At 43.1% G+C, this 15679-nt stretch overlaps 1 protein-coding gene across 1 annotated transcript in view; it reads right to left on the bottom strand.

Moving 5' to 3' along the window:
* Positions 1-6185: 6185 nt before the first annotated feature.
* The window catches only part of ST8SIA2 (ST8 alpha-N-acetyl-neuraminide alpha-2,8-sialyltransferase 2), a 33329-nt gene continuing 23835 nt past the window's right edge, over positions 6186-15679 (bottom strand). Inside the window, exon 6 of the mRNA XM_081171253.1 lies at positions 6186-7555. Within this exon, the coding sequence (XP_081027379.1) occupies positions 7270-7555 (286 nt within the window). The 3' untranslated portion in view covers positions 6186-7269. The remainder of the gene's footprint in view (positions 7556-15679) is intronic.

The following is a 15679-nucleotide window of genomic DNA, read 5'->3' on the forward strand; positions in this document are numbered from 1 at the left end:
TGACCACTGGTCCTGCTAGCTAGGGATCATGGGAGTTGTAGGCCAAAAACATCTAAGTGAAAAAGTCCCAAATGCTGCAACTTAAAGGATTTGTTCCCCTTTGCCATGCAGGCCCCTGCATTGACGGACGTGGGAGCCAAACAATAAGGGTAGAGACAGAAAGAGCTGGGGAAGATTTAGCTCTTGTATTATCAGTAACCATGGGAAGCTCATGGTAGCCAGAAGCGCAAACCTGCCCAGCTTATACACTGTGCTTGACTTGGTCTCCCTTGAGCCTGAGTGGAGAGAGGGAATGCATTCGCGTTTCCAAAAACAATGAGACACCAGCTGTCCAAACCTTCCTAACCCAGCTCCCAACCAAGTTCTAACTTGGCTTGGCAAGACGCCACAAGTTGCTAGAAATGATAAGGGCATGCTTAGCAATAGGCAACGAGGCTTGGCTTCGATTCATACGACAGCGCAGAATGGTGGGGAATTTTGAACAAAATTCAAAAAGATGTAGCAAGCTTTTCTCTGCTCAGCTTGGAAATGTCCCACTATTGACGACCTTCCTTTGGCAAGTTGTCATGGAGCTTTGTAATGTGATGGCAATTGATGGTGCTTGTGGATTTTTCTTTTCTTTTTCTTTTAATTAAAACTAAACAGAACATTTTTATCCCCGCCCAAAGGCTTCCAGAATGGCTTACAAATACCCGTGATAAGACAGCCCCTGCCTTCAGATTTACAATCTAATATACATCACACACGGGCACGCGGGTGGTGCTGTGGGTTAAACCACAGAGCCTAGGACTTGCAAATCAGAAGGTTGGCAGTTCGATCCCGCACGACGGGGTGAACTCCCATTTCTCGGTCCCTGCTCCTGCCAACCTAGCAGTTGAAAAGCACATCAAGTAGTGCAAGTAGATCAATAGGTACCGCTCCGGCAGGAAGGTAAACGGCGTTTCCGTGCACTGCTCTGGTTCGCCAGAAGCGGCTTAGTCATGCTGGCCACATGACCTGGAAGCTGTACGCCAGCTCCCTCAGCCAATAAAGTGAGATGAGCGCCGCAACCCCAGAGTCGGCCACGACTAGACCGAATGGTCAGGGGTCCCTTTACCTTTACTATACATCACACACAAACACAATGCCAGGGTGGGAGGAGGAAAAAGAAAAGCCCATGCTCTAATTCTTTGCTACAGAGTTGTACCAGGAAGTACTTTCTGTGGGCAAGATATTTTTGACAGTGGAGCAGACTCCCTCAGAAGGTGGTCGACTTTTCTTCCTTGGAGGTTTTTATACAGAGGTTGAGTAGCCATCTGTCATGGATGCTTTAGTTCAGGGGTCAGCAAACTTTTTCAGCAGGGGGCTGGTCCACTGTCCCTCAGACCTTGTGGGGGGCCGGACTATATTTTGAAAATAAAAATGAATGAATTCCTATGCCCCACAAATAACCCAGAGATGCATTTTTAATAAAAGCACACATTCTACTCATGTAAAAACACGCTGATTCCTGGACCATCCGTGGGCCAGATTTAGAAGGCGACTGGGCCAATTCCGGCCCCCGGGCCTTAGTTTGCCTACCCATGCTTTAGTGGCAATTCTTGCATAGCAGGGGGCTAGACTAGATGAACATTGGAGTCACTTCCAACTCCACAATTCTATGATTCTATAAGTTATGCTCTTAAACTCACCACCATCTGGAATCAAACAGAATTGATTGTGAGGCTGAGTCATGACAACCGCTAAAATCTCCATTTAACCAACCCGTGCCATTTTCTTCTAGTACGCAACAATTGCCGCAACTGAGACTTTTCTTCCTAAGCTTCAGTCTGTGATGTATTCTTTTAAACTGTTCACCAATGCTTTTGTCACATCATCAAAGCTGACATTATTTTAAAAGTCAATAGTGAGTTCTCAGCCACGAAGATCACTGGATGACCTTAGGCCAGTCACTCGCTATTAGTCTCATCTACCTCATAGGGTTGTTCTAAGCAAGCCTTCTTTATTGGATTCCCATTTCCCCCAGCTTTGGTGGTTCTAAACCCACCCACCACATCCAACGTTTTTCAGCCTTGCACCTTTATGGAAAGAAAAAACTTCAAAGAATAAGAGGAGGTTATCAGCTTGGACCACCCCCTTGTGGCTTAGTAAATTACAGAGATTTAAATAATATGTGCTTGTATGCCAGGCGTGTGTTTTGTGGGTGTTGCGTTGACGTCCCCTCCTGCAGTCACACAAGATTCCCTGAGAACGCTCGGCTTTGAAGGCCCGCTAATGAAGTCATTAATTGCACAGAGCCTTTGATAACCGCAAAAAGCCTTTTTGTGTGTGTTCCGGCAGCACTTTTCCCCACTGATGTTTCTCAAAACGTAATCCATCATGTTCTTGTTGTGAAGACTCAAGGTGAATGCAATAAAGTGCCAGTTCACACACACACAGCAGACACTGGCAAGCGGCTTCACACTGTGGGTTGAAGCAAAAACAACCTGTAGCATCTTAAGGAAGACTGGAGACCCTCTCTAGTCTATATAAATTTTTTTCCCCCATATGCGAAGACCACAGGGGAGTTTGAAGTGTAAGAAAATAGCAGAACATATTAAGAAACACATTAGAGAGGATGAAATTAGATAAGACAGAACCTTAAAACACAGCTGCACGTCATTTGGGTTATAAACATTGATGCTGGGTGAGCGGGAAGTGACTAGTTTTGTTCAATTGGAATATAATTGTTGAGTAACAAATGTAACTTTCCGCATGGAAAAAGGAACAAAATATTCTTATATTTAGAAAGACTTATGTAGCATCTTAGAGAGTCAGGGTGCATCTAGGCTGTTACTATTTTCATGTGGGGTTCAACCACATACCAGAAAATTTAATGAGCATTTAATGTGTGTGTGTGTGTGTGTGTGTGTGTGTGTGTGTGTGTGTGTGTGTGATGATTTTAGTTCACAGGGAAGGTGTTATGTACTGAGCTAGGATCCTAGACCAATAGGCAGGTAGGATCCTAGAATGCAACAACCGGATTGGCCTGCAGGAACAGCCCAATCAGGCCCCAGGAGGAAGTTAATCAACCTATTAGGTCAGGAGGATCCTAGAATGCAACAACTGATTGGTTTGCAGGAGCAGCCCAATCAGGCTCCAGGAGGGAAGCAGAGTCAGCCAATCACACAGGACCCATCGTATAAATAATGTATATAAAGCCTGAAGGTTGGGGGTTTTTTTTTGGGGGGGGGGGACTCAATTCACTGTTATGAGATGCAATAAAGAGCATGAAATCACTATGCAACTCCGAGTATATTTCAGAAGGGCTTTTAGCACCTCCCCTCTCACATAGGGAGCTACTCTCAAATAGGAAGCTATGATGGTATTCCTGGTTGGAACACCACCAGCCCAGAGCGATCCATTAGCAGCTGCTATCAAGCTGTGTGCTTCCTCTCACAGGAGCACCTCAACATCACCCGGAAAGTCTTTGATCATTTCCAAAGAAAGGGCACTTTTACAATCAGTTAAAACATGCTCCTCCACTGCTCAGGTGACGCTCTTCTCACTTCCCTCAGTTGTCATTGTCTCTGCCATTCTCCAGTGTCACTTCCCATGCAACTCTCATATCAAGCGACCAACCACCCTAGAAAGTTGTGGCAACCCTGAGTGCCTGCTACCTCTCCTCTTATATAGTCCTCAGTTGCTGGGCACGGACTCTCCACCTGAGTCTTGGCTCCATTGGTTTCAGTGCTGACCTGGCCCTTAACTGGCTTCAGGTGGTGAGTTATGAGCTCTCAATCTTGCACTCCTTCATACCAGTTGCCTCAGCTGTTCTGCCCTCTGCCTTCTGGCCCTTGGAGGCAGCAGGGGTGGGAAGTCATGCTTTGGCAGCATCCTTAAAAAAAATAATATTCAATTTTACAAATATATTTTAAATTCAAATATCAGTCATACTCTTAAACAAACTAGGATTCCCTGAATCTTAAGACTTCTTTGTAAAAAATACCAGAAGCATTTTTATTAGGTATAGTGGGTAGAGAGATACCGAGACAAGATAAAAAAAATATTCTTATATGCAACAACTGTGGCAAGAATTTTGTTAGCCTAAAGATGAAAACAACAGGAGTTACCAACAAAAGAAGAGTGGCAGATGAAAATGATGGATTTTGCAGAACTGACGAAACTGATGGGAAGAATCCGGAACCAGCGAGACCAAGCATTCCAAAAGGACTGGAACAAGTTTATATTATATTTGAAAGACAACTGTAAGCAATTAACACCATTCGCAGGGTTATCTGAAAATCTGTAAGGTGAAATTGCTACCTATTCAGGTTCAGTAATATAATCTTTTAGGTAATGATATAACAAGGATAGGAAACGAAGCGAAATGTAAAGATGTACAGTTTAATTTTGTAAACCATCAGACGAGAGGGAGGGAAGTCCTTAGGCTCAGTCGAGCCAAAGAGATAAAACAAGAGGATATGATGTTACATAATGTGATTATATGTAAAAACAATAAAAATCATTTATAAAAATCCTAAGACTTCCCTCCACCCCTCCATGGTTTCCATTATTCCGTCAGAAGACACCTTAAGGCAGCCCTGTTCAGGGAAGTTTTTAATGTATGACATATTAGTGTATTTTTGGTATTTGTGGAAGCCTCCCAGAGTGGCTGGGGAAACCCAACCAGATGGGCGGGGTACAAATAAATAAATTAATAATAATAATAATAATAATAATAATAATAATAATAATAATAACAACTAGTCTTTTTCAACTGCATCTTATAATAACTTCCGTTTTTTCTTAAAACTCTTACCATAGGTCTTGTTACAAGTGTTATAACAGTCCTGCCAATGTTTTTAGTTCTTTACAGTGTTCTCCAAGGGAACTTATAAATTCCCCCCATTCCCTATTAAAGTTCTTGTCTTCTTGATTTCTGATTCTCCCGGTCATTTCCCCCATTTCAGCATAGTCTATCAGCTTCTCCAGCATCCTAGCCCGCTCCGTGTTGGAGGGCTGTGGGATCTCTCCTTCTCTTCTTCCTGCTCTCCCACTGGCTTCTCATCCATCTCCTCTGATGCCCTTCCATGTTCCACTTGGGTGCTGAGGTCTCCTGGCCAGAGTCCCAAGGGTCCCCAGTAGCTGCTGGTGTGTCTTCCTCTGGGTCATCCTCTATCTGCCAGAACTGTGGCTCCCACTGCTCCACAACAGGAAGTGGGCTTGTTGTGCAAGGCATCCCAATTGACTATAATTGTTCAATATAAATTTGCTGGTATGTGAGCAACAAGTGTGGCTGAGGGCTCCCATGTAGGAATGCTGTTCCATACAAGCAAAAATCCCATCTACTAAAAATAAAATGTTGGAGGGAAGTGTTAGCAATTCACTTAAATCATGCTGACAGAGTCCAGAGAGGAAAGTCTGGATATCACTTTACTGAGGAAACTGGACAGAAAAACAGTGTGTAATTTGTAGAGAAAGGAATGAAGAGGTTTTGTCATTCTTAGTTTAGACCAGGGGTTCCCAACCTTTTTTTTGGCCATGCCCCAACTAAGCATCTCTAAAATCCTGATCCCGCCGCCGTGACATATAATTCTTATTATTCAAAAAGTGAACTCCTATTCACATGCAGGAAGCCTAAAAGGCCATTAACTTGGTCTAACTGATTCCCAGATTGCCCCCCTTAAAAATCAAATTGCCCCCCTGTGGGGCATGTGCCCCACGTTGGGACCCTTGTACATAGGGAGCCCTTTTTACTAAGCAGAGGGAAGACACCCTCAGAACCACACAGCCAATCAGAACACTACCTCAGTGTGTTCAATCAGAACACTGCTACCTCAGTGAAGATCATGTCACTCTGCTTGGTTGCTAAGCAACACCCCCCTCTTGTTTAGCTGATGTACTGGTAACAGAATTAACCCTTAAATTGCAAAGAGAACGATCCCTGCTGTTGGCCTTTCAACAGGGTGGTGGTTCCACCCTACCCTTCTCCCTGATGTGCTAGTTTTCTACACAAGGTTCTTCTTTTTGCTTTGATATGAGGAGAGTTGTGTCATTTCAGACCTCACCTGCAGTCTGCATTGATACATCTCACATACAGGATTACCTCCTTAACCTGCCGCCTGTGAAAACCAGGCCTATATCCAGAGAAAGTGATTGTTGTAAGTGAGGATGGCATACCAACGTTTTAATAAAGAACTACAAGAAGAAACAGAAGGCAACAGTGACTTAAAAATAACTGGTTTAATAACAAATCAGCTAGACCACAGCAAAGCAGTCACTTGGGTGATCTGGAAAATTCAGCTTGTTTTTTTGAACTCTGCAGTTTGATTCAGCTAGAGAACCGGTCATGAGTTCAAATCCACCTCAAGTCTTCTAAAAGCTGGAACTCTTGACACCTTCTACATACTACATCCCAACGACTTTTGTTAAGAAAGATAGAAAAGGAAAGAAAACCAAGCGACCTTTCTAAGTCCACCTCAACCGTGTGTGTGTGAATTTCATTTATTTTACATCAGCCACATTACATCTTCTTGAGGCCCTGGCATTTTCTCTTCCTGTAGGAATGTCAACAAACCCAGCCATCTAGTTTCCAAGGATTTTCGGCTTGCCTTTCTGCAGCAAGACACCGGAGAACTTCTAGCGGTTTCCAGAAACCAAAGGGCACCCCCTTCACTTAAGAAATAGTATCAGATTGAAAGGGAGAAGCTCAGTCGACGTCTCTGGGATTGATGCCCTTGGAGAACCGGCCGTGGCTGCTACTCCTCACTCCCCTCCCCTCTTTGCTTTCTCAGGCAGATCTAAGGATTAACCCCCACCCCTATTCCCCCCTTGTTACCACTAAGCCAAGAACACAACACGAGCCAGAAGTCTGGCTTCTTGGCCAAACAGGCCCTACCTACCAACTCACAACACTTGGCCCTAACATTTAGTTGTCACGCTAAAGTACCCACACAAACCACAGTGACTTCCCAAGCTTGGTTTTTTTTTGTGGGATGGGGGAGGCTGCCGTTAAGTACCAACCCCCTTCTGCACCCAGCCACTCTCCCCTGTCTGGGGCTGCTTCTCTCACCAGTCCTGTCCCTCACGTTCCACCCGCGAACACCAAACAGCAACACCATCAGAGGTAGAGCACAACCTGTACCCCAGATACAGGTCTCATGCATCCCCCATTCTGGACGTCAACAAAGAAAACCAATCCCACTACTGCCACCACCATCACCACTTGCTGCTCATCTGTGCCTCCCCCTCCCCCTTCCTCCCATGGGGCATAGCCTCTAGGAAAGTGGGTCCCCCAGAGACCCCATCCTACGTGGCCCCCTCACACTCCCCCACAGTGAGTTTCAAGGCTCCTTGTTGGTGCAGTGCCTTCAGGGCTTTGAACTCCAAGGGCATGGTGTGAGGGCTGGCCTGCGATGTGTAGCCATATCTCAGAGTGTCATAGTAGTGATACTTCACGGGGTTTTGGTCTTGATCTCGAGGAAAGGGCCAGAAGCCGTAGAGATGGATCCGGTTGCAGAAGCGCGTGGCCAGGGTGTACATGAGCAGTCCGGTGGTTGGGCGTTTTATGTACACTTTGTTTGTCAGCCAATACCTAGGAGGGAAAAAGAGAAAAGAAGTCTGGAACTTCTTTGTGAGGAGATACGAGAAGGACCTGGGAAAAGTTGAAGGGGAGGCGGAAAGGGAGGAACGACAGAGAGACGAGGAGGGTGAAGGGAGTGAAGAAGAAGAAAAAGAGGAGAGCTTAACAGGAGAAGGGGAAGAACAAGAGGAGGAAAGCAAGGAACAGTAGTTTCTATTTAATCTAGTTAAATTAGCTAGAATAGTTTAATAGATGGCTCTAAAAACAATAAGCTGGAATGTGAACGGTTTGAAAAATAAAAATAAGAGGAATCAGATTGCGCATGTATTGCTGAAAAAGAATTGGGATCTAATTTGTCTTCAAGAAACGCATGTAATAGGAAAACACAAGAGGGTATTAAGTAATAAGAGATTGGGATTGGACTTTGTGACCTCCGACAAGGTTAAGAAAAGAGGGGTAGTAATTTATATAAAGGAAAAATATGACCCGCAATTACTGTACAAAGATGAACATGGGAGAGTAGTGGTGGTGCAGATGGTGTTTCATGGAGAAAAAATAGTTGTGGTTGGAATATATGCCCCGAATGAGAAAAAATCAGCTTTCTTTTTGGAATTAGATAATATACTAACGGAATGGATGGATCAGAAAATGATATTGATGGGAGATTTTAATGGGGTGGTGACGCCGAATACGGATAGATTAACAAAAAGACAAGATGGGAAAGAAGGTAAACTACCACGATCTTTCTTTGACATGGTAAATAATTTGGGATTGACGGATGCTTGGAGATTTAAAAATCCTACTGCAAAACAATTCACTTTTTTTTCAAATCCGAATCAGAGCTGGGGGAGGATAGACAGTATTTGGGTCTCGAGGGAATTGGTACAGAACTTAATTAAGTCTGAAATTTGGCCTCGAACTTTATCTGATCATAGTGCGGTTTCCATGGAGTTAAAAGGTAGAGAGGTTAAAACAGCCAGATGGAGAATGAATGAATATTTATTTAATGATCAAAAGATAGTAAATAAGGCTATAGAAACAATTGAAGAATACTTTAGGTGGAACTTAAATGGAGAAACTTCCATAGAGACGGTGTGGGACGCAGGAAAAGCGGTCATGAGGGGTTTTTTGATTCAGAAAAATAGCCAATTAAGAAAAGAAAAGGAAAAAAAGAAAGAGCAGATTTTAACACAGATTATGGAAAATGAAAGAAAATTAACTGTTAACCCTAGTGAAGAGAGTTTAAAACAGAACTTAAAAATATTACAAGCTAAATTTGCTACAATAATTAACCAAGAGATAGAGTGGAAAATTAAGAGGATGAATCAAAAGAACTTTGAGTCCGCAAATAAGATAGGGAAATATCTAGCGTGGCAGTTGAGAGAAAGGAAGAAGTTGAGTACGATCAGTAAAATAAAAGAAGGAGATATGATTATGGAAGAACCAAAAGAAATAAAAAGAATATTCCAAAGATATTATAAGGATTTGTATAAAAGAGGAGAGGAAACAGAACAAGAAATAGATCAATTTTTGCAAAAACACCATCTGGAACAAATTGTAGAAGATGAAAGAGCAGCACTAGATGAGATAATAACACAGGAAGAGATAAAAAAGGCTATCAAAAAGATGAAAGTTGGGAAGGCGCCGGGACCGGACGGCCTTCCGGCCAAATATTACAAAATATTAATTAACCAAATATCACCAGTGCTGGGAGAGGTTATGAACAATATATTGAGAGAAGGAAAGATACCTAATACCTGGAAGGAAGCCTATGTTACATTGATTCCTAAAAAAGAGGTGGACACTATGGAAGTAAAGAACTATAGGCCAATCTCATTATTAAATAATGATTATAAGCTATTTGCAGACATAATGGCGGAAAGATTAAAGAAGGTCTTGATTAATAAAATTCATGGTGACCAAACAGGATTTCTCCCAGGGAGACAATTACGGGATAATGTAAGGAATTTGATTGACATTATTGAATACTTGGACATGAAAATAGACAGAAAAGCTGCACTGGTTTTCATAGACGCCGAAAAGGCATTTGACAATGTTTCCTGGAACTTCCTAAAGAAGGTTTTGGAGAGGATGGGAATTGGCGAAAAATTTAGAAGAGGCATAGAAGCAATATACAAAGAACAGAAAGCAAAGCTGGTGATAAATAATAATACAACAGAATATTTTAACATTTATAAAGGGACCAGACAAGGTTGCCCCCTGTCCCCCTTATTATTTATTATAATTTTGGAAGTACTTAATAAGAGACTGAGGGAGGCAACAGAAGTGAAAGGAATTAGAGTAGGAAAGAAGGAATTCAAAATCAAAGCCTTCGCCGACGATATTGTTCTGACTTTGGAAGATCCACAAGATAGTGTAAAAGAAGCACTACAAAAAATTGAGGAATTTGGAGAGGTGGCAGGTTTTAAGGTAAATAAGAATAAAACTAAAATGCTGGTTAAAAATCTAACTAAGGAAGAAACGAAAGATCTAGAACAAAAAGTGGAAATCATGGTGGTGAAAAAAGTGAAATATTTGGGAGTGTGGATCACGGCAAAAAACATAAACCTATATAAAGATAATTATGAAGTTACATGGAAAAAAATAAAGAAAGATCTGGAAATATGGGGGAGGATGAAATTTTCCTTTTTAGGGAGGATAGCAGTGGTTAAAATGAATGTTTTGCCGAGGATGTTGTTTTTATTTCAAACTCTTCCAGTTATTAAAGGTTTAAAACAATGTAAAGAATGGCAGAGAACCCTGATGAAATTCATCTGGCAGGGGAAAAGACCAAGGATTAAAATGAAAATATTAACTGATAAAAAGGAAAGAGGAGGTTTTGCTCTCCCAGATTTGAGCCTATATTATGAAGCAGCGTGCCTACTTTGGCTAAAAGATTGGATAAAACTGGAGAACAGAGACCTATTGGATTTAGAAGGTTTCAATAATTGGTACGGGTGGCACGCATATCTCTGGTATGAGAAGGTGAAAGTCCACAGGGCTTTCTTAAATCATATTTTCAGGGGACCAATATATCAGGTCTGGGAAAGAAATAAGAACCTTCTTGAAAGAAAAACACCATGGTGGATCTCACCGGTAGAGGTCTTAACAATAAAAAAAACCAACATGGAAGGGAAGTTAGCCACTTACGAAGATTTGGTAAGAAAATCAGAACAAGGGCTTAAACTTAAACCGTATGAGGAAATAAAGGATCAATTCACCGGTTGGCTACAATATCATCAGGTGAATGATATGTTAAAGCAAGATAAAAGAAAAATGGGCTTTGAGGACAAGAAATCAAAATTCAATATAGAAATAATAGAAGGTAAAAACAAAACATTGTCTAAATTATATGACATATTACTGGAATGGCATACAAAAGACGAGGAAGTCAAAGAGGCAATGATTAAATGGGCAATTGACTTCGGCTATAACATCGAATTTGAAAAGTGGTTGAAATTGTGGAATAGAGATATTAAATTTACGGCCTGTACGAGTTTGAGAGAAAATGTTTGGAAAATGCTCTATAGATGGTATCTTACGCCGGCAAAATTGGCTAAAATCTATAGATCAGAAAATAAGACATGCTGGAAATGTGGTGAAGTGGAGGGAGACCTCTACCATATGTGGTGGCAATGCAACAAGGTGAAGGTTTTTTGGGAAGCAATTTATAATGAACTTAAAAAAGTTTTTAAATATACTTTCCCCAAAAGACCTGAGGCCTTTTTGCTGGGAATTATGGGTAAGGAAATAAAAAATGAAGATAAAAAAATATTTCTCTATGCCACCACAGCCGCAAGAATTATGTTGGCACAAAACTGGAAAACAGAAACTATACCTAACGTAAGTGACTGGCAGGTCAAAATGATTAACTATGCCGAGCTAGATAGATTAACAGGCAGAATACGAGACCAAGACGACCAGAAATTTCAAAAAAATTGGAGTAAATTTTGGAAATATATTGGAACGGATATATAGGAGGAACTGGCGGTATTAGAAAAACTTTATCAGCTAATAATTATAAACTTTAATAAACTAATTACGCAACCCGGGATTTATTTGATACTTACCAAAAGGGTGAAGGGAAGTCAAAGGCTAAGTAGAGCCTAATGTTTATATTATTTTTTTGTATGATTGTACACTTACTTTTTGTATAGCATGAAATTAGGATGAATAATTTATGTTAAAATGTTTATTTTTGTATTTGTTTGTCCTTTTTTCTTTTTTCTTTTACAAATTCTGAATAAAAATTTACTTGCAAAAAAAAAAAAAAAAAAAAAGAAGTCTGGAACTCATCGCCCAAGGAAAGTGAACTGCGGCGGGTCAAAGACAGACAAAAGGAAAATGCTGGCCACATCCACTGTGTAAAATTAAAGCACTCTTAGACAACTTCAGCAGTCAAGAAGACTCCTGGAAACTTCAGTTTAAGGGTGCTGACCTCACAGAGCTATAAATCTCAGTCCACCCCTTTCTTTCTTCTCTTCCCTCTGTATTTCCTGGGAATCTGTCTCTTTAAGGCAAGGATGGGGACTCCCAGGCAGGGAAGAAATTTGATTCAAATTGACCTCATTTGCACTTTTTGAAACTCTATGCTCATTCTTCAGAATGTGCACACCTCCAAATTTTGCAATTGCAGTTCTTCAGCCAAATCATGTGTACGACAATGCAATTTACTGGGGTAAATGCATCTCTTAGTGAAAATGACATATAAAAATGCATTATATAGGGTAAATAGTGTGTGTGCATGTGCGTGCGTGTGTGCATGCATATAAGAAACATTGCAAAAATGTTTATATTAGGCAAAAGTGTGTACAAAGTTGTGTGTGTTAGGAGGAATTTGCACTAAAATGCCGGATAATGATCACAAGGATTTGTTTATTTTTAATCACAAACCGCTGTGGACCTGTGGAAAACTAAACTCGTTTGGAAAAATGAGAAATTGACAGATTTGCCCCTCCTTAGTGTGTTGCAGGATCTCTTGAGGTTGGTGCAGAGGGAGCACTGAGGGCAGAACGTTTGAACTGGGGAGGGAAAATATTCTGGCTAGACTTCTAAATGAGGAACAAATTGCTGCATTATCTCTTTCTTCACACTCAGGTCAGCTTTGACACTGTCCATGTAGGTGCCAAGCACAGCTCTTCTGTTTTGCAAAACAGCTGAGGACCGTAAAAAAAGCTAATTAATTTTGCAGACCCAAACGAAGGTGCCTCAAGTGCACGTGGGATGCCATATCAACGGTGCACCTTTTGCTGCTGGAGACTCCAGGTTTTAATTAGGAAGGGAGGCTGTCTTGAGGAAGACTGTAATTATTCCCCCCCACTGCCGCCAAATTGGCTACACCAATCAGCCTTGCTGTTGAAGCCTGAGATTTGTGTCGACTCAGGAAGCTGGAAAAAGGGCTGAGGACCTGCTGTTTGATACCTCTTTTCAGCAAGCCATAGTGGCAGGGAGTATTTTCTTCCTAAGCCAGAAAAAGAGAATTTGTAAAAATAAATATCTGATAATAGGGACGCGGGTGGCGCTGTGGGTTAAACCACAGAGCCTAGGACTTGCCGAACAGAAGGTCGGCGGTTCGAATCCCCACGACGGGGTGAGCTCCCGTTGCTTGGTCCCTGCTCCTGCCAACCTAGCAGTTCGAAAGCACCTCAAAGTGCAAGTAGATAAATAGGTACCACTCAGGCTGGAAGGTAATCGGCGTTTCCATGCGCTGCTCTGGTTCGCCAGAAGCAGCTTAGTCATGCTGGCCACATGACCTGGAAGCTGTACGCCGGCTCCCTTGGCCAATAAAGCGAGATGAGCGCCGCAACCCCAGAGTTGGTCACGACTGGACCTAATGGTCAGGGGTCCCTTTACCTTTTAAATATCTGATGGGGGCTCTTTAAGGGCCCCCAAGAGGTCCTTTTTATTGTGCACCCCTGATGATTTTCTCATGTTGACATAGAAACAGGAGAAGAACCTTCCTTCTCCCCATATCTGATTCCCAGCAACTGTTATTCAGAGACACATTGCCTCCAGCAGTGGAGGTAAGACCCCCTGGCATCACAGTGACTTAGAGACCCCTCCGGACTGCTGTCCTCCACCCCCACTGCCCCATGGATATTCTGCGACAAGTCACTGATGCAACACTAGTGCATTAGTGGTAGAGTTACACTCAACCACCCACCATTCTGCTTTCTTAGCTCTTCTGCACTGCTTTCCCAGCATCCCTGCATTGTTGCCATGGGGCACTCCTGTGCTAAAGCACAACAAACGTAGGGTCAACTGGAGTATGAAAAGTTAAAAGGACTTCAGCAGGAGGTTATGGTGCAAACACTGATTGCAAATGAAGCAGTAGGTCTGGCCCTAAACCTTTGCGGCAGCTAGACTGGCACAATTCAAAGTGTTGGTGTTGACCTTTAAAGCCCTAAACGGCCTCAGCCCAGTATACCTGAAGGAGCATCTCCACTCCCATCATTCTGCCCAGACGCTGAGGTCCAGCGCCGAGGGCCTTCTGGAGGTTCCCTCATTGTGAGAAGCAAAGCTACAGGGAACCAGGCAGAGGGCCTTCTCGGTAGTGGCGCCCACCCTGTGGAACGCCCTCCCATCAGATGTCAAAGAGATGAACAACTACCTGACATTCAGAAGACATCTTAAGGCAGCCCTGTTTAGGGAAGTTTTTAATGGTGACATTTTAGTGTATTTTTGGTCTCTGTGGAAGCCGCCCAGAGTGGCTGGGGAAACCCAGCCAGATGTGTGGGGTACACATAATAACTTCTTCTTATATTTGCAGGCACAAACAGTCTTGAAAGCTCTACCTCAGAGTTTCCCAAACTTGGATCTCCAGCTGTTTTTGGATGACAACTCCCACCATCCCAAGCTAGCAGGAGCAGTGGCCAGGGATGATGGGAACTGTAGTCCAAAAACAGCTGGAGACCCAGGTTTGGGAAACCCTGCTCTACCTTCACTGTCAGAGGCAAGATTGGAGAGAGAGGTGATGTTGTTCTCAGGTCCTGCTTTTGTGAGCATCTGATTGGAGAACTGGATGAGAACTGGGCCTTGGCCTGATCCACAGGCTCTTCTTATCTTCTTAGACCCTCACCTGGAGAGTGCACTGGTCAACTGGGTATAGAAGGGATGGGATGATCTCTCGGGGCCCTTGTTACCTGGGCAGGAGGATGCCATGGCATCATGGGTGCAAAGGAGCAGCACTGTGTAGTCATCAACCATCTGTTTGCATCCTTGCCTTGCCTTCCCTCCCCATTGGAGCAGAGTGACATATTATACATGCCCACAAGACAGCTGGTCATCTTGCTGCCTTTTTGGCTGCAAGCATGGACCTTGTCTGTGGCTTGGAGCTCTAATTGAATTAGCTCTTCCCAGCCCCAGCTGTTGGCTCTCCTCACCCCGCCTTCCCATCTTATTCATTACAGCGCGGACGTGTCTTTGCAACAGACAAGCCCTCTGTGCTTCTCTCGCCATCTGACCTGCTAGCCTGCGGCACCGTTTCATGGGCGGAAAACCAAACAAGCAGAGAAAAGCAACCCTTTGACGGACAATGTACACAGAAGATTTGTCAGCTGGACAGCCGGTTCCAAATTTAGATGCAAGAATCTTCCCTGCTGTCACCAGGGATCACCTCCCCCCCCCCCCCGTGGCATAGCCCAGGTGGTTTTCAAGGCCCCCAAAATCTAACAGCTGTTGAATTTCTGCTAGGCAATGCCTTAAAGGCACAGGTCCCCTGCCAGAAACAAAGAGCTGGCAGTCCTACTCAATCCCTACCATGATCTGCACAATTACACTTTGGCCCCATACCTTCCTGGCTCAGGATGAGTCAGAAAAGGAGATCCAAATCTGCTCATCCTCCACCTTGTCTGCCCTGATGGCACCTCCAGGGATCCAGGGAGCCTCTCCAAATTGCAGCAAGCCTGGCTGATAGCTTATGGCATGAGGCGACAGATGCAAGCACAGGTTTAGGAACCAGTTGATATGCAAAGCTTTTTTCATGAAATCCACTTAATTACAGCTTGGAAAACAGCTTGGAAAAGAGTAAGAGACCCTTGTTTCTCTTCCGGTCCACCCACCCACCAACCTTCTCCTTGCTGTGGAGATGTAGGGTTACGCTAGTGCTGGATTTACGTATAAGCTAAACAAGCTATA

Source organism: Podarcis bocagei, assembly GCF_964188305.1.
Source record: "Podarcis bocagei genome assembly, chromosome: 14".
NCBI classification, from domain to species: Eukaryota; Metazoa; Chordata; class Lepidosauria; order Squamata; family Lacertidae; genus Podarcis; species Podarcis bocagei.